We start from the raw sequence: 16,503 nt of genomic DNA, 5'->3' as shown, positions 1-16,503 counted from the left end.
TTATACACACGGCACATCTCGGTGTAATAGACGTCATCTCAAGAGTAAAGTGTCTAGCATTTGACTATACAATCCCCCAATCCTTGCCCATAAACGCCTGCAATGCATATTCCTACACCCTGCATAGTGGAGACGTGCGCCTGCTCTAGCCCAAGTCCCGTCGTCCCACATGACCACCTACACACTGACCACCAATCCCCCTATCCAATTGCTTACTCTGCTGCCACATATAGGCCGTTCTGGTCCTCGTTGATGCCAACAACTGCCGTCGAATTATTTCTGACCTCGCCCCTAATAATCTTGTCGGCGAGGCTGTTGCCCACTTGCTTCGCAATGAGCCGGTTGAGAGGCCTGGCGCCGTACCGCGGGTCGTATCCGCGGTCGCACAACCATTCCTTGACCTCGTCCGGAACCTTGAGCGTGATTCTTCTGTCCTCCAGGCGCTTCTGAAGCTCCTTCAACCGAATGTCCACAATGTCCCTCAGCGCCGCCTTGGACAACCGTCTAAAGAGAATAAATTCGTCGATGCGGTTGAGGAACTCGGGCGGGTAGCTCGACTGCACAACGTCCATGACTGACTTCTTGACCTCGGGTGAAATTTCGCCCGTCTCTGCATTGGTGACGGCATTGTCTCCTACAATGACTTCGGCGCCGAGGTTGGAGGTCAAGACGATAATTGTGTTGCGGAAGTCGACCCTGTGGCCCTGTGCATCCGTGAGGAAACCCTCGTCCAAGACTTGGAGCAGTAGCGTGGAAATGTCGCGATGAGCCTTTTCAAACTCGTCAAACAGGAGAATCGCATAAGGCTTCCTTCTCACTGCCTCCGTGAGCTGACCTGCATCGTCGTAACCAACGTATCCCGCAGGGCTGCCGATGAGTCTGCTGACAGTGTGCTTCTCCTGGAATTCGCTCATGTCGAATCGGATGACTGCCTGTTCGGTCGAAAACAAGAATTCGGCCATCTTCTTGCAAAGCTCCGTCTTTCCGACACCGGTAGGTCCGAGGAACATGAAGCTGGCGAGAGGACGGTTCTCGCCACTGAGACCTGCGCGCTGCATACGGACAGCGTTGGCGACGGCGGTCAACGCTTCGTCTTGTCCCCGGACAGACTGGCGAAGAGTGTCTTCCATGTGGATGAGCTTCTCAATCTCCCCAGACATGAGCTTGCTGACTGGAATGCCCGTGCTGCGACTGACGACGTTGGCAATGTCGTCGGCAGTTACAGAGTCGTGAAGTAGACTGTCCGGAGTCTTGCCTGGCCCTTCCGAGCCATCCTTGGGAAGCTTCTTTTCGAGTTCGGGAATGGTGGCGTAGCGGAGCTCACTGGCTTTGGCAAAGTTGCCCTCGCGCTGGCACTGTTCGAGCTCAATACGGGCTCTCTCCAGACTTTCCTTGATGCTCTTGATGTTTTCAATCTCGCTGCGCTCCTGCTCCCACTTGTCATTCAACTTTTTCAACTCCTCTTGCTTCGACTTGAGCTGTTCTTCGAGCTTGTCCCGACGTTCTTTGCTGACGACGTCGTCCTCCTTGCGCAGTGATTCCAGTTCGATTTGGATAGTCATAATCTGCCTGTTCAACTCTTGAATGGCATCCGGCTTACTTTCTTGCTGCAGACGGAGAGCACTGGCTGCTTCATCAACCAGGTCGATGGCCTTGTCGGGAAGGAAGCGGTCCGTAATGTATCGGTTACTGTAGGTTGCGGCGGCGACGAGAGCCGTATCTGTAATGCGGACACCGTGGTGGACTTCATACTTTTCCTTGATCCCGCGGAGAATCGAAATCGTGTCCTGTACTGAAGGCTCGCCCACAAGGATAGGTTGGAATCTTCTTGCGAGTGCCACGTCCTTTTCAATTTGCCTGTACTCGTTGAGGGTGGTTGCGCCGCAGCATTGTAATTCGCCCCGAGACAGCGCTGGCTTGAGCAGATTACTGGCATCGATACTGCCTTCTGCTTTACCGAGTCCGAGAAGGGTGTGCAGTTCATCAACGAAAAGAATGACGCCACCCTTGGCTTCTTCCACCTCTTTCAAAACCTTTTTCAACCGCTCTTCAAAATCGCCTCTGAATTTGGCACCCGCAATGAGCGAACCCAAGTCCAGCGACACAACCCTCTTGTCTTTGATCGATTCGGGGACATCTCCTCTGACGATGCGCTGTGCGAGTCCCTCAAGCACTGCCGTCTTTCCGGTACCGGCAGCACCAATCAAGACTGGATTGTTCTTTGTCCTCCGCGAAAGCACCTGGATTGTCCTGTGTATCTCCGCATCTCTCCCAATCACTGGATCCAGCTTTCCGTCTTTTGCCTTTTTCGTGAGATCGACACCATACTCTTCCAATGCCGGCTTTTCCTCACCACCGCCCATGTTCATCCGATGTGTACCACCCGGGGGATGTGGCCGGCCGTTGGCATAGTGTCTTATGGCGCATGTCGGTCTGAGCGTCGTCGCAGAAGTTGTCCATGTTGGTGGTCGCTGGGATATTCTCGCCAAAGATCTAGCGTTGCGCGGACGGAGCGCGTTCGAAGCATCCAAAGCCGTAGCGGAAAGACGCCTTGCGGCGGATCTTGCTTGGAGTGACAACATTTTAGCGGTCGACAAGTCAATTGGCCCATGCAAAACGCGAGGGACAGGTCGTATATATCTCTCCCGCGACCGGGAGTGGTGATGGCATAGACATCGCTGGAGCATTCGAAGAGCTTCTTTTTGCGCCATAGCTGCGCCACAGGAGCTGGCGCCACGGTAGCGCCGGAGGACGGCCCAACCCAATTTTCCGGGCGCGGTCGAGGCCCGTGCCAGCTGCGGGTCGGTTTTTTTCCCTTCAAAACCCAACGACACCTTGCCCCTCTCTATCCATCACCACTTTTCAATTCCTGCTTCCTTGATACCCCAACCACCACTCTCCACCTCCTCACACTTCAAAATGGGTTTCACCGACTTCATCTCCGACGCTGGCCTCACCCGTATGTCAGAGCGCCTCTGCTGCTGAACTGGCCCCGCGCAAACTTTGACTGACGCCTGAGGTTAGTGCTTAACAACTGGGTCCAGACGCGCAGCTACATTGTCGGGTAAGTGCAGTCCATCCACCAATTCCCCTTCCCCTTGACCCGAATGATGAAAAAAATTGGTCCGTGTTTATGAGCGGCTTAAGACCCCGCAAATGAGTCCAAAACCAGCGCTTTGCGCACTTCTGACCCAGTCCTTGCTTCAATACACTTTCAATCGCAATTGGACCAGTCGCAGCATGCTGACTGTCAAACAGCTACGCTCCTACCCAGGCCGATGTCGCCGTCTTCAAGCAGCTGAAGGAGGCTCCTGCCGCCGAGAAGTTCCCCCACGCCTACCGCTGGTACAAGCACATTGCCACCTTTGAGCCCGAGTTCTCCTCTCTCCCTGGTGACCCCTCCAAGGCCGCCACCGCCTACGGCCCCGAGTCCAGCGAGCTCACCATCAACCCTGCTGGTGCTCCCGAGAAGGAGGAGGATGACGACGACGTCGACCTCTTCGGCTCTGACGACGAGGAGGAGGACGCAGAGGCTGTCAGGATCAGGGAGGAGCGTCTCGAGGAGTACAGGAAGAAGAAGGCCGGCAAGGAAAAGCCCGCTGCCAAGTCCATCGTCACCCTCGACGTCAAGCCCTGGGGTAAGCTTTCTCTCGTGCTTCTTTGTCCGACTTGTTCTAACCCGCCTCGACAGACGACGAGACCGATCTCGCCGCGTTGGAGAAGGAGGTTCGTGCGATTGAGAAGGATGGTCTCGTCTGGGGTGCCTCCCAGCTCGTCCCCGTCGGTTTCGGCATCAAGATGCTCCGGATCAACCTCGTCGTCGAGGACGACAAGGTCTCTACCGACGAGCTTCAGGAGCAGCTCCAGGCTGGCCCCGACGAGGACGAGGAGCAGAGCGAATACATCCAGTCCACCGACGTTGTTGCCATGCAGAAGTTGTAAGGCAGTCTCTTTCAGTACTGTCGTATTTTGAATTCTTCGCGCAAGCTCGAGGGGCACCACGGGTTTCAGCATTGGTTGCGTCACACCAAGTGCCTTTGCTCATGATGGGTTTCTGGGTTTTTACGGAATGATGATCATGAGTGATTTCATAGATGCCAATGAAAAAAAAGATAAATGATGGCACAAACGCGATCCAAACATCTGTGACTTTTTCGGCGGGGTCCAGGGCGTGCCCCAGGTGTGCGAGCTGATTTGTGGGATGGAGGCGGTCAAGTCGCTTGGCGGCAAGAAGCTTGGGCGCTACACCACGAACCGAACATCGTCGACCAACATCCGCACGTCAACCACCACTTCGTCAACGCCCGCAACCATGGCGATCCTACCAAACCTCCTCACTGTGACGGGCCTCCTCTTCCTAACCCACGCGTACGCCACCACCCCTCCCCTCCCACCCCAAACCCCCCACTAACCACCCCCGAACAGCGTCTACTCCGCCCACGAACACTCAACCCTCTACGCCACCTATGCCACCGCACCCTCCCTCCCACTCGACATCGTCTTCGAAACCCTCATCAGCGTGCTCCTCGCCTGCGCCGGCATCATCAGCGCGTCGCCCGCGCTCAAACCGATCCGCTGGGCGCGCTGGGCCGGCGCTGCCGAGCGCGAGGAGGCGCGGCGTCGGCTGCTCAAGGGGAAGGCCGTCCAGGGCGCTGGCGAGGTGCCGCTGGGCAATCCGTGGGCGTGGGTTACCGGGGAGAGGATGGGGTTTTGGGATGGACGGGTGAGTTGCTGCTTGTCTGTTGGATGAGGGTTGAGGGCGAGGGCTGATTTTTGGATAGGAGAAGCGCAGGGAGTTTGCGGATTGGGTTAGAGGTGGAGGAAAGATTTGATGGGGAGCGGTTGCGGTGGGAAGGGGGGTTGTGCGGTAGGTGATCAAGTCCTGCGGATGCTGGAGTAGTGTGCTGACTGCGTGTAGGTTCGGCCATACGGGTCAATTGAGCGGGAGAGCAAAAAGCGAGACATTGAGCCACGGCGCATGAGACGAGAAATGCGGAGATGATAAAAGGGCTATAGAGATAGCTCAGGAAAGTATGGTTTTGGTCTTCAGCCTTGGCTCCCTCACAGGCCACGCCAAAACATGCATTTCTCATGCACCTAAGACATATTCAGACTCGCCAAAGACGAAATTCATCGAATAACCAGTCAATTGCTATGAGCCAAACGCACTGTACGAATCCACATCCAGCTTGCGGCGACAACCCAGGCAAAACCCCTCCATCTGCTTCGCAACGCCGTCACGGTGGCTCTCCTGATCCCTCGCCACGCCCACAGCCTTCTCATCCGCCTCGGACCTCGCACGGCCATCAATGCTCGCCCCGCCAACGCTGACTCCACTAACCCACCACACGCTCGCCTTGATGATGCGCTCCACGACGTCCATCTCGTGCTCGTCTCGCGGCGCATACACCATCAGAAAATGCTGGGGCACGAATCGAGTCAGCCAGCCGCCCCTCGCGAGCGGGTGTCGCTCGCCCCACCCGCGCTCAATCACCACCTTGGCGTCGCCCGGGTACAGCGTGAGGTGCAGACTGCCGTCGCTGGCGTGGATGTGGCACACCTCGCCACGACACGTCGGCGTCAGCGGACGCGTGCTGAACAGGCCCGTCCCGTGCTTCTCGAAGCAGCTGGTGCCCTCGACGAGCCCATTGCCGGCGTCGGGCCCGGCCATGCGCCGCATGCGGGCCAGCATCTCCTCGAAAATGGCGCCGCCGCCGTCCGCCGCGCCCATCCTGTCGCTGACTTGGCGGTGCGGCGCGATGCCGCGCACGTCGGGGCGCGGACCGCGGCGGGAGGGCAGCTTGGCGGCGTCGAGGTAGCCGGAGGGGCGCAGGTCAGAGGGCAGAGGGGCGGGGACGCGCGGATTCGCCAGACGGAAGAGCGACAGGAATTTGATGCGCAGGTAGCCGCCGAAGTTGTGCGGCGTGCCGCCGGCGCCGAGGGCGAGGAAGGCGCGGTAGTCATGGTAGGTGGCGTATACGAGGAAGGGCGTGATGAGCAGGACGCCGACGAGGGGCAGCAGCAACATGGCCGTGGTGTGGGCAAAGGGGAGCGGGAGCGTGTCGGTAAGCGCCATGGTCGTGCCGTCGGCGTGGTTGTTGTGGTTGAAGGTGTTGGCGGAAGCAGGAGGAAGGGGGATTGCGTATGCCGACGGCACTGCAGTCGTGTCGACGAGCAGCCAGCGGTGATGGTGCAGGGCGTCGTGGAGCGTGTCGTGCTGCTGCTGCTGCGGCGTCCAAAGCATCGTCGTCTTCAACCTGGCCTCCATATACCAGCCGGCTGCAGGGTCCGGCACGCGAGGCCAGCCAGGTGTTGGCAACCAACAGCCGACTCCGAAAATTGCGCGCTTTTTCTCTTTTTCCGTTCAAAGTCTATCCGTCTCTGCCTGCCGGAACGTCCGGGAGAGGGTCCTGGCCCTGCGATTGGAGTGCCGCGGGACGCGTTGGGTGAAGGTTTTGGCTCAAGGTTGCGGCCCCTGCGAGGAGCTTCGGAGTGCTGAGTTGGGTAGCGCGAGCCCTGCGCAACGCTGGATAGAGTTTCGAGAGGCCAGGCAAGCTCAACGCTGCTGCTGCGGTGGGAGAAGCAGGCAAGAAATAGTCCTGCGCACGGTACGGAAGAGCCAGGCTTCAGCGAGGGCGCCAGCGATCTCCGTTGCGGGGGCTCCAGAGCATTTGTTCCCTACATAGCAGACGTGATTATTTGTCCTCGACACCTCAGCGAACAGTGGGCAGGGAATATGTAAGCGTACGCTGGTAGGGCAGGCAGGGAAGCAGGCAAAGCAAAATCAGGGTGCTTGGGCGCGGGGACGGGAAGCTTGAGCGGGGGTGGTGTGTGGCTTGGACAAGCTGTTGGCTGGTTGGTTGAACGGTGCTGGATTGGGTGAGGTGACGAGAGGAAGAGAAATGATTGCACCAAAGAATGCTAGGCGTGGTGTCTTGCAGAACGGGGTACGAATGTTGACTGTATGAGTGGAAGAGGAGTGGAAGTTGTTGGTGGAGGCGCGTGTATAGAGGAGGTGAGCAACCACAACACACGGGAATACGTACCCACGGCAATAGCAGCAGCGGCTCCAGACACGACAGCTTCTGGAAGCGCGCCAGACTGCTGCTCACTGTGGTTCTTGCAGATCAAGACCAGTACTCTGTAACCAAACCAAAAGAATAGAGAGAGAGTAAGGTAGGCAGACAAGTCCACAGCTCACCACCACATCAACGCAACCAAAAAACAGCAACAGACAGCCAGGTCGTTGGCAGCCCGCCCTAAAGTTTCCCTCCACCACCACGCCTCCGCTAGCTCTCGGCTGTTTGCAACAATGCCGACTAGTTGCTGCTCACCAGTGCCGACCGGTGGGCAGGGCATGGTAGGCATGACGGGCGAGGCCGCAATGTGTCTGCCCGCGTGCGACGTTGGCCAGCTAGGAGCTCCCCAAATAGCTAGCTGGGTTGTCCGTTGATGTGACGGACGACGCTACGCCGGCCACGCGAGCAGGGCACGCCTTGCCTTTTCTTGCCCTGCATGCTGAGGCGGCTTGGGTCTGGTTGCTTTTGCTTAACCGCAAAACAGGCTGCGCTGTTCGTTTACCTGTGTATTCCCATTACGTCGCTTGTGGCATACCAGACCTTGGACGACACAATTCCGACCTACAAAAGGTCCACTACCAGAGCAGAAGCGTGCAAAACAGGGCGCACTCTGCCCACCCCTAGACCTAGATCCAGAGCGTGGGGGGCGCAGTGCGCTGCCAGGCGAAGCAAAACCACCCAAGTGCCAAACTTATGCAGGCAAGGCAGGGTCCGGCCGCTGCCAAACCGAGCGCTGTGACGCAGGAACCGCTTGCTGGGCTAGCTGCATGGGACAGCCCAGTCGCGGTCGAGACGCCATTTGACAGGTGCGCCGGTCAGCGGACGGTCGACTTGCGCGGGCTGCGTGTTGATGTGCGGGCGTGGGAGGGCTGCGGGGTCATTTTTGGGGGGATGGAGTACTTAGGTGGAGTGGGTGTTGCCTTGGTGTGGATGGAAGAGTTGGTTGCGGTACTTGTACTGACGAGGAGTGCGAGGTGCTGCGAAAACGAGAGCGAGCCTTACCGTGATACAAGGATACCCTTCTCTTCTTAGCCCAGACTGCTTTCAGGTTGGGGGACACGGCCGTTAGTTCTCTCTTGACGCCGATTTTCTGCAGTGTACAAGTGATATAGCCGACAGACAGACACGGGACGTCCTGTAATCTGGTTAAGCAGATTGGCCAGCCTTCGTGGTTTCTGCCATGTGTGAGTGCGACGCAACAACGTAGCCAAGGAGGCTAACACAGGAAACGTGGAGGTGGAACTGAAGCGGTGACACGTCTCAAACAAAGCGACAGGGCTGCGAGGAGGCCAAGGCGAGAGCGGCGTGGTAGTACTGAGACGGCTGGACTGTGTGAGGTTCAAAATCATGTATGCTCGAGTACATTAGCTATGTGTGGGCTAAGTTTTGGCGCAATGCCGACGAGAAACGAGAAACGCCCTAGATTGTTCCAGAGCCCAGTAGTCCTTCTTGGTGAATTCGTGTGGTATTGAGATGCGCTGACCAAAGCGACTACAACTTGATACTCTTGACCAACCCCTTCTTGATACCCGTCAATTCTCCCTTGTATCCGCCCTTGCCCTCGCCACCCTTGTACAACTGCCGCTTGCTGCCCAGCTTCTTCATCTTCTCCTCGTACTTCTTCTTCTTCTTGACACGCGGGTTGCGCACATCCTTTTTGCGGTGCGGCGTCAGACCCTTGTTCTTTTCAATCTGGTAGCTGATCTTGCGCTTGCCGTCTGCCCCGACTTCTTCCTTCTCAACCACTTGAGCTCCCTTTCTTGCCGCCTCTGAGTATGCTACTGCTGCTGCCGCCTTGTCGCTCTTCTTTTGCTTTGACCGGGCTGCCACCATGTCGTAGTAGTCATCTTCCGAGTCAGCCGCCCCATCGCGCAACTCCTTGGCCTGCCGCCTGTCCTCTTCATCACTGTCACCACCAAGCTCTTCTCCCGGCGCCACCTTCTTCTTGCCACGCCTCTCGGCTTCAGCATTGAGTCTGGCCATACGGTCTTTGAGACGCTCTCTGTAAGGTATATCGGCGTCACCGCCAGCGTCCTTTCCAGCCGTGTCGCGTTTGTTGGTCTTTTGAGCGATTTGCGAAGTGTAGAAGCGCAAGCTCCTCCTCTTGCGTAGCTTTTCGGCCAATTGCTCGGCTGTGAGTTCGGTCTCGTCGCCAAAGTCTGAATCTTCCTCGTTTTCGAATACGGCCACTTCGGGCTTGGGCGTTTGTTTGGTCTTGCGTGATTTCTTGAGCGCCGACTGGTCCGCGAGAGCAGACAGTGCACCAAGCTCTTCCTCAGTCTTGCGAAGACGTTCAGCCCGCTTGGCTTCGGCTTCGGCTTGAGCGGCCTCTGCTGCGCGCTGCGCTTTGCTCTTCTTCTTGGGCTTGGCGGGTTTGACTTCGTTGACGGCAGAAACGTCGACGGGCGAAACGTCTGCGTCGGCTTCTTCCTCAATGGCTTCCAACTCGTTGCTTGTGTCGCTGTCGGCAATCTTGTTCGTGATGGAAATATCCTTGACTTGGCTCCATAGCTCCCTGCATTGGACTAGACCTTCCATGACTGGGTGATCTCGGAGCTCTGTCGGGGAGAGGGCGAGCGTCTTCTCGCCGTTTGCCGATGTAGACGTCAGGAGGGCAAAGTACATGGTCAATGCTGCCAAATAAGCAGAAAGAGCCCTGTACTTGACTATCGCTGCCGGAGTCTTGAGAACCTTGTCGCCCGTGATTCTTGCGGCTCGCTGCTTTTGCATTTGTTGGGCCGCGGCTGCAGCAAGCGCCAGTTCCTTGTGCAAGGGCTGTAAATCCAAAAACTCTTTCGACAAGGGCTCAAACTCTGGATATCTTGTCTTGAGAGCCTTGAGGCGTTCGGCGGGGCTCATGTCGTCGGTGACTTGCAACTCGGGCAACTTCTCCGTCACGACCTCTCCGTCAGCCTCCTCGGCTTCGTCTTGATCGCCCGCAGCCCAGTCGGCTTCATCAAAACCATAATCAGCTTCCGTCATGCCCTCCAGCTGCTTCTTCTGCAGGCGCAAGGCTTCCTTCTCTTCGTCCAACGCATCCTGCTCTGTCTCAATCTTGTCCGCATCGTAGTAATCTTTTTTTGAGGCACCCCAAGCCTCTTCTTCTTCCTCATCGCCTTCGCCGGCTTCTGGGTCGTCGCTGTTTTGGTCATCGTCCGACTCGTCAACCATGTCTTCGTCTTCTGACTTGTCGTCGTAGGCTAGGACTTCTTCGTCGGATGGCTCGAGAAATTGGTCTGTGGGCGGTTAGCGCGTGGACAGAACTTCTGCGGCTTGGCCGACGCACCTTTCTCCTGCCATTTTCTCCGCCTCTTTGCCTCTGGACCTTCGTCCAAGAGAATCTTGTCGCGGTTGATGTGAAATTCGTCTTCCGAGTCGGCGACATCTTCAAAGGTGTTGATGTTGAGCTTGGTCTTTTCGTCCTTCGGATCCTTGGGCTGGCCATATGCTTGGCCCGAGGCCTTTCTCTTCTTTGCCATGGCCGAGTATGGTGGGTGGTGCAGGGCGTGTGGGTTGCAAATGCGCGGCCAAAATGTCGCGTCGGAAAGTAATTTCTGCCAGTTGATCCAAGGCGGTAAGGCGCACGGACCCGTAACTGGTTGCACCCCTGTCGGAACTTTGGACGCGCCACTGCCTTAGGCCCTTACGTACATATACTCGTCCGCCCCCATCAGACTTCGCGTCTGAAGCATCTTAACAGCTACCGTGCTGACCATGGCCGTGGGCTTCTTCTGGGCCTCCGTGCTTCTCTCAGTCTTCTTTGTCGTCCTTGCTCTAGACATTATGGGTCTCTTCAACAGGAAGAATTACTTTCAGGTCGACGGCAAGGTATACTACTCACGAGACCCGCTTCTGGCTTTTGCTAACCTTTCTGGCAGACGGTCGTCATCACTGGAGGCTCCCAGGGTATGGGAAGAGGACTTGGAAAGCTTCTTGCCCAAAAGGGAGCCAATGTTGTCATTGTTGCACGAAACAAGGCGAAGCTGGAGTCTGCCCTGGAGTACATTTCTGTATGTGCAACGCGTCATTCACGTCAAGACTCCACTGACCTCTCCACACAGGGAGCTGCCGTGAAATCCACGCAAAGATTCCATTTCATCAGCGCAGATGTCACCAAGGCCGAGGAAAACGACCGCATCATTTGCGAAGTCACAGAGTGGAATCATGGCCAGGCACCTGACATTGTTTGGGCAAATGCTGGCATGGCTACACCATCCTTCTTGATTGACACCTCTGTTGATGTATTGCGACAACAAATGGACATCAACTACTTTGCCGCAGCGTTTCTCGCCCAATCCACGCTCAAGGCCTGGATCAACTCTCCCGCTTTGAAAGACGTCGACAAGAAGTCACTGAGCTCTGTCCCTGCGCGCCACTTCATCATGACTTCTTCCAGCGCTGGTCTCGTTGGTGTCGCGGGATATTCTCCTTACAGCCCAGCCAAGGCCGCGTTGCGAAATCTGTCTGACGCTCTCCATGAGGAAGTCCAATTCTACAATGGAGCGCGCTACCACGTAAGTGGCGCCGCTGCTCCTGAAATCAAGATCCACCTTGTCTGCCCTGGCACCATTTCTACTCCTGGGCATGTGGAGGAAAACAAGACCAAGCATCCGGTCACAGTAGTCCTGGAAGAAGGCGATCCTGTGCAAACAGAAGATGAGGTGGCTGCTGTAGCCGTCAAGGAGTTGGAGAGAGGCTACTATTTCATCGCGACCAACTTTTTGGGAAAGGCCATGCGAGCCAGCGCACTCTCTGGCAGCCCCAGGAATAATTGGTTCATTGATACGGTATTCAGCTGGGTCACAAGTCTAGTCTGGCTATTCGTGCAGCCTGACATGGATGGAAAGGCTTGGAAATATGGCAAAACCCATGGCCTGGGTAACACCAAATCTCAGGCCGCTCAGTAGTTACCGGGTCCTCTCGTCTCAGGCGACACCGGCGACACTGGCGTTCACGGGGATCGGAACAGGATGAATAGCAAGGCTTAGTAGGTTGGTCAGAACAGAATTGACCGCAGCCGTAGTAATGTAGTGCAAATCGTGGTCGACGTCGTCGACGCTCCTTCCTCATAAGTTCAGGGCCCCGGCTGACCTGTCGCCTGCCCACCCACCTCACAAATTTCAACCTCCCACCTCACTGACCCAAACCCCAGCGTCAATTCTCAAAATGCCCCCCAAGCGCGGATTCAAGCGCAAGAGGCGCAATCCCCCCGATACGAGTACGAGCAGCCGAACCAGTCGCGAAACTCAAACCACAGCACGACCCAGAATTCCAAGCTCTACAGGATCAGCGCCGTCTTTACCCAGAGCACCCGCGAGACAACCGCAACCAGCTATTCGCACGGTGCAATGGCGTTCCTCTCAGGTCCCTCCATCAACCACGTCCAACACCACGAGAGCTGCACCGGAGCAGCCTGAGGCCAACGATGATGACGCTGAGCTCGACGCACTCAGCGAAATCGTCATGGCGGTCGATCTCCGAGAAAAGGGTACCGTGGGTTGCTCATACTATGTGGCACGCGAGGAGAAACTCTACTTCATGGAAGATGCGAGGCTTGGTGGTGTTGACATTGTCGATGCGCGTAAGGCTGTCCTCCTCTTTAGCGACCAGAAGCTTATCCTTTAGTCAAACTCTACATCGAGCCGACGGTTGTACTGGTATCTACTCGGGTAGACGATGCAGTCTTTGACAAGCTTGATCCAGAACGCAGAAGAGGCAGCTCGGTGGATGGCTCGAGTAGGTCTTCTTCCTATTTCCAAAGCAAGCCACCAACTTGATTCTTTAGACGACCAATTCGCTCTTCCATTCATGCTCGAAATTCGTCCAGCGACCGAGTTTGCATATGACGGAGCGAAGAATAAGCTGGTCAATCTCAACATTGGCTCCGACAGAGGCCCGCAAGTCACCTTCACCGTGCCTGGAGACGTTCAAACAGCGGACCTTGTAAATGATACCGACATCGCTCGCCAACAAAACCTCTTGCAGCTCGAGGGGTGGGTTGACATGGACTGCAAAGTCACAGTTGGCTGCGCCGGAGCCGTTTTGACTTATCTACAACGACGAAGGGCTGCTGCATTCCTCCCAGGAGACCGAACAGACAATGCTTTGTTCCGAGTGTCTCATATTGTCATGTTCACCCTCGAAGGCCACATGTAAGTCCCTCTCATCTTCAAGCGCCCAGCTAATTTGCCAGGTTTATGAACATGAATACACTGCTGTCGCTGCAGATTATGCAGTCAGAATCTCACCCACATTCTCACAATCAGGGTCCCACCAAGGCTAGTTCCGGATCGAAGGAAGGTCTTTCTGTGTATGGACTGTTCCACCACCTGGCTCGCACTCCACAGGGCAAAACCTTGCTGCGACAGTATTTTCTCCGACCGAGTACGGATTTGAATGTCATCAACCAACGCCTCTTTTCTATTTCAGTCTTCTTGCGGCCAGATAATGGCACCGCCATGGACAACCTGACGAATATCCTGAAGAGAGTAAGGAACATGAGGGTTGTCATGGTAAACCTTCGCAAAGGCGTCAACGCAGGTTCAGGCAAGAAAACAGGCATCACAAGCGGAATTTGGACGACAATCCGCTTGTTTGCATACCATGCATTGAAGATTATGGATGCGTTCAAGGAGATGAATGGTGCGGAAATGCTTCCAATTTGCAGAAAGATATTCGACAGGTTCGATGGCTTCGACCTCGCCCAAGTCGGGAAGAAAATCAGCGAAGTCATTGATTTTGATCAGTCTGCCGAGCAGCACCGAACCGTGGTCCTTCCTGGAGTGGATGAAAGACTCGACAACATGAAGAATACATACGACGGAATCGAACATCTTCTGTCGCAGGTCGCTCGTCAAATCGCAGAAGAAGTTCCCGCAGTGCTGCAAGCCAACATCAACGTCATCTTCTTTCCCCAGATTGGTTTCCTCACCACTGTACCAATTGATCCGGAGACTGGATCGAGTGTTTATGACGGGCCTGCCGAAGAGCCTTGGGAGCCCATGTTCACCGGCGAACAAATCGCATATTACAAAAATGACAAGATGCACGAGATGGACCGTCATTTTGGAGACATACACGGCTTGATATGCGACAAGGAGATTGAAATTACTCACGAGCTTGCCCAGGAAATCCTCGAATATGAAGGTCTTCTTACGACTGCGTCAGACATTTGCGCTGAGCTGGACGTTCTCCTTGCGCTCGCCAAAGGAGCACATATGTACAAGCTCACCAAGCCAAGGGTTTCGGAGAAAAATGTTCTCAAGATTGAAGGAGGAAGACACTTGTTGCAAGAGCTCACAGTCCCATCTTACGTGGCGAACAATACAAACCTCGCCGGCTTTTCAGAATCAGAACAAGAAGAACATCAATCGTCAGCTTCCGTCTCAGAGCTCGACACTCATGACCGACACTCAATTGATGAAGTCCAAGGGCCGAACATGCTCATCATGACAGGCCCCAACTATTCTGGAAAAAGCGTGTACATGAAGCAGGTCGCACTCATCGTCTACATGGCCCAAATTGGAAGCTTCGTGCCCGCCGAGTATGCGCAAATCGGTCTGACCGACAAGATTCTCACTCGAATTGCAACCCGCGAGTCTGTGTCGCGAATCCAAAGCGCCTTCATGATCGACCTGCAGCAAATCTCCGTGGCGCTCTCCCTGGCAACGCTGCGCAGCCTCCTCATCATAGACGAATTCGGCAAAGGCACAGAATCCAGTGACGGCGCCGGTCTCATGGCTGGCGTGCTGTCTCACCTGCTCGACCGCGGACCGCGTGGCTGTCCCAAAGTCCTCGCCGCGACGCACTTTCACGAAATCTTCGAGGGTGGCTTTCTTGCCGCATCGCCGCAGCTCCAATTCGCGCACATGCAAGTCCGCGTCGATGAACAGGCATCCGCCGTTGAAGATCAGATCACATACCTCTACAACTTGTGTCCAGGCCGCAGCACGCAGTCGTTTGGCTCTGCCTGCGCCGAGAATAACGGCATCAGCAAGGAGGTGGTGCGCCGAGCAGAAGAGCTCATTTTGCTTGCGATGAGGGGCGAGGATTTGGTCGTTGCTTGTGCGGTCATGCCGGCAGAGGAGGCTGCAGAGTTGCAGGAGGCTGAGAATGTCGCAAGAGCGTTTCTTACGGTCGATTTTGATGATGCTTCTCATGGAGATAACAGGAATGCGCGTAGTGTTCTTGATGAGGTGCTGACGACGACATATACGGGCACGATGAGCTCGCGTGGGCCGGAGACTGTGAGTTCGCGCTTTTCCGAGAGCACACTTTGAGGTTGCTTGAGGGAGCGGTTTGTCTAGGGTGGCTCGCATCTTTCTTGAAAGGAGTGTCGACTTGCTTTTTTGCTCGAGGAAGTATGCCCTTAGACTTGTTCGATCTTCCGTCGTTCATATGCGAACTGTAGCTGATGAGCTCAACTTTCCCTAGATCATAGCTGATTACCAGACATAAGCACCCGGGGGAAATAAAGAGTTGCATCGCTTGCAAATGGTGCACGGCATCATCACTCCGTGTCATTGAAACACTTCAACATTATGCATTCACCATCCTCCGGCCTTGAATTTCCCTCCACGGGAGGTATAACATGTACATGTCCCAGCCTCCCCACAGAGCACATAGTTCGTTCGTTGTGAATATGATTTCTCCTCCTCCCCGGCATCTAGCGATGCCTCGCACCTTGCTGAACAGGAAGACGAGCTACAGGAAAAGAGCAGTCTTTTATATCCCCTCCCAGCAGACCTAGCTCAATCACAAGCAAAGAGACGCAGCCACATGTCAAGACCCTGTAGCCTGTGACGCAGCACGGCGCTTGACTCACAGGTGCACGCGCGCGTGCCTGGAGCATTCACGCGCTCACGAGGCCACGCGCGCAGAGCGTTCAGGCGCGTGCGCGTGCGCCGTTGACTCATCACAGTCGGCGCGTGCCCCTGACCTCTGCTGCCTGGGCGGAGGTTTCGAGTACATAAGGGCTCCAGCGTCCGCCATTTTGGAGGAGGACAAGCGGCGTCGAAAGGATGGGAGTGGAGAGACCATGGTGCAATTGGTCCACCGAGTGTTGACTTGGTGGTTCAATTGGTCTGCCGAGTGTTGACTTGTTTGGTGGTTTGGTTGCGCTGGAGATCGCTTGATTCCTGGGCTTTTGAGGGGTTAGGGGGAAAGGTGGATGATGTGGTGGTGGGAGACAGCATTGTGGTCAAACAGTGGGTGCTGTTGTTCTTGTCGTGTGGTGGGATTTGGCATCGTGTCATAGTGCAACATGAGAAAGCGAGAGAGAAGACATGTCGAACGGAGCTCCGGGGAGGGGAGACAAGAGACAAACCAAACAGTAATTGATGCTGTATCCACTTTTTAGAGGCGACCAGTTGCACGACATACAAGTTTCTTCGTCGCCTGTGGTTGACTGCCCTGTTGCCGTTCT

At 55.7% G+C, this 16,503-nt stretch overlaps 7 protein-coding genes across 7 annotated transcripts; 4 read left to right on the top strand and 3 right to left on the bottom strand.

Moving 5' to 3' along the window:
* Positions 1 to 30: 30 nt before the first annotated feature.
* Positions 31 to 2,665, bottom strand: J3D65DRAFT_626408 (heat shock protein 78). The gene has a single exon (XM_066800434.1). It carries the CDS (start codon positions 2,580 to 2,582, stop codon positions 213 to 215), a length of 2,370 nt encoding a protein of 789 aa, XP_066654249.1. The 5' UTR covers positions 2,583 to 2,665; the 3' UTR covers positions 31 to 212.
* Positions 2,666 to 2,817: 152 nt separating this feature from the next.
* On the top strand, positions 2,818 to 4,123 carry J3D65DRAFT_626407 (EF-1 guanine nucleotide exchange domain-containing protein). Its single transcript, XM_066800433.1, has 4 exons — positions 2,818 to 2,959; positions 3,025 to 3,064; positions 3,259 to 3,638; positions 3,692 to 4,123. The coding sequence occupies exons 1-4, from the start codon at positions 2,920 to 2,922 to the stop codon at positions 3,940 to 3,942; spliced, it is 711 nt and encodes a 236-aa protein (XP_066654248.1). The 5' UTR covers positions 2,818 to 2,919; the 3' UTR covers positions 3,943 to 4,123.
* Positions 4,124 to 4,312: 189 nt separating this feature from the next.
* J3D65DRAFT_603638 (magnesium transporter) lies at positions 4,313 to 4,832 on the top strand (the record flags this gene model as incomplete). Its single annotated transcript, XM_066798225.1, has 3 exons — positions 4,313 to 4,368; positions 4,426 to 4,723; positions 4,782 to 4,832. The coding sequence occupies 3 exons, from the start codon at positions 4,313 to 4,315 to the stop codon at positions 4,830 to 4,832; spliced, it is 405 nt and encodes a 134-aa protein (XP_066654247.1).
* A 320-nt stretch (positions 4,833 to 5,152) lies between these two features.
* J3D65DRAFT_554288 (uncharacterized protein) lies at positions 5,153 to 6,028 on the bottom strand (the record flags this gene model as incomplete). The annotated part of the gene is made up of 1 exon (XM_066797175.1): positions 5,153 to 6,028. One exon carries the CDS (start codon positions 6,026 to 6,028, stop codon positions 5,153 to 5,155), a length of 876 nt encoding a protein of 291 aa, XP_066654246.1.
* A 2,389-nt stretch (positions 6,029 to 8,417) lies between these two features.
* J3D65DRAFT_651685 (Sas10 C-terminal domain-containing protein) lies at positions 8,418 to 10,592 on the bottom strand. The gene is made up of 2 exons (XM_066802447.1): positions 10,366 to 10,592; positions 8,418 to 10,315 (listed from the first exon to the last, which is right to left on the bottom strand). The coding sequence occupies exons 1-2, from the start codon at positions 10,556 to 10,558 to the stop codon at positions 8,571 to 8,573; spliced, it is 1,938 nt and encodes a 645-aa protein (XP_066654245.1). The 5' UTR covers positions 10,559 to 10,592; the 3' UTR covers positions 8,418 to 8,570.
* Positions 10,593 to 10,725: 133 nt separating this feature from the next.
* Positions 10,726 to 12,145, top strand: J3D65DRAFT_626397 (uncharacterized protein). The gene is made up of 3 exons (XM_066800432.1): positions 10,726 to 10,907; positions 10,958 to 11,089; positions 11,141 to 12,145. The coding sequence occupies exons 1-3, from the start codon at positions 10,794 to 10,796 to the stop codon at positions 11,984 to 11,986; spliced, it is 1,092 nt and encodes a 363-aa protein (XP_066654244.1). The 5' UTR covers positions 10,726 to 10,793; the 3' UTR covers positions 11,987 to 12,145.
* Positions 12,146 to 12,245: 100 nt separating this feature from the next.
* Positions 12,246 to 15,358, top strand: J3D65DRAFT_554151 (muts domain V-domain-containing protein; the record flags this gene model as incomplete). The annotated part of the gene is made up of 4 exons (XM_066797167.1): positions 12,246 to 12,660; positions 12,705 to 12,815; positions 12,865 to 13,231; positions 13,273 to 15,358. The coding sequence occupies 4 exons, from the start codon at positions 12,246 to 12,248 to the stop codon at positions 15,356 to 15,358; spliced, it is 2,979 nt and encodes a 992-aa protein (XP_066654243.1).
* Between the last annotated feature and the right edge of the window lie 1,145 nt (positions 15,359 to 16,503).

The sequence above is a fragment of the Phyllosticta citribraziliensis genome (genome assembly GCF_038025025.1).
Source record: "Phyllosticta citribraziliensis strain CPC 17464 chromosome Unknown J3D65scaffold_7, whole genome shotgun sequence".
In the NCBI taxonomy this organism is placed as follows: Eukaryota; Fungi; Ascomycota; class Dothideomycetes; order Botryosphaeriales; family Phyllostictaceae; genus Phyllosticta; species Phyllosticta citribraziliensis.
This window is presented reverse-complemented; position numbering and strand designations above follow the sequence as displayed.

Coding starts and splice junctions, on each gene's coding strand:
- J3D65DRAFT_651685 (XM_066802447.1), bottom strand. CDS start 10,558: ATGGCAAAGAAGAGAAAGGCCTCGGGCCAAGCATATGGCCAGCCCAAG. Junction 10,316..10,365: donor GAGAAAATGGCAGGAGAAAG/GTGCGTCGGCCA, acceptor AACCGCCCACAG/ACCAATTTCTCGAGCCATCC.
- J3D65DRAFT_626407 (XM_066800433.1), top strand. CDS start 2,920: ATGGGTTTCACCGACTTCATCTCCGACGCTGGCCTCACCC. Junction 2,960..3,024: donor CTCCGACGCTGGCCTCACCC/GTATGTCAGAGC, acceptor GCCTGAGGTTAG/TGCTTAACAACTGGGTCCAG. Junction 3,639..3,691: donor CCTCGACGTCAAGCCCTGGG/GTAAGCTTTCTC, acceptor CCGCCTCGACAG/ACGACGAGACCGATCTCGCC.
- J3D65DRAFT_626397 (XM_066800432.1), top strand. CDS start 10,794: ATGGCCGTGGGCTTCTTCTGGGCCTCCGTGCTTCTCTCAGTCTTCTTT. Junction 10,908..10,957: donor ACTTTCAGGTCGACGGCAAG/GTATACTACTCA, acceptor CCTTTCTGGCAG/ACGGTCGTCATCACTGGAGG. Junction 11,090..11,140: donor CTGCCCTGGAGTACATTTCT/GTATGTGCAACG, acceptor CTCTCCACACAG/GGAGCTGCCGTGAAATCCAC.
- J3D65DRAFT_626408 (XM_066800434.1), bottom strand. CDS start 2,582: ATGTTGTCACTCCAAGCAAGATCCGCCGCAAGGCGTCTTTCCGCTACG.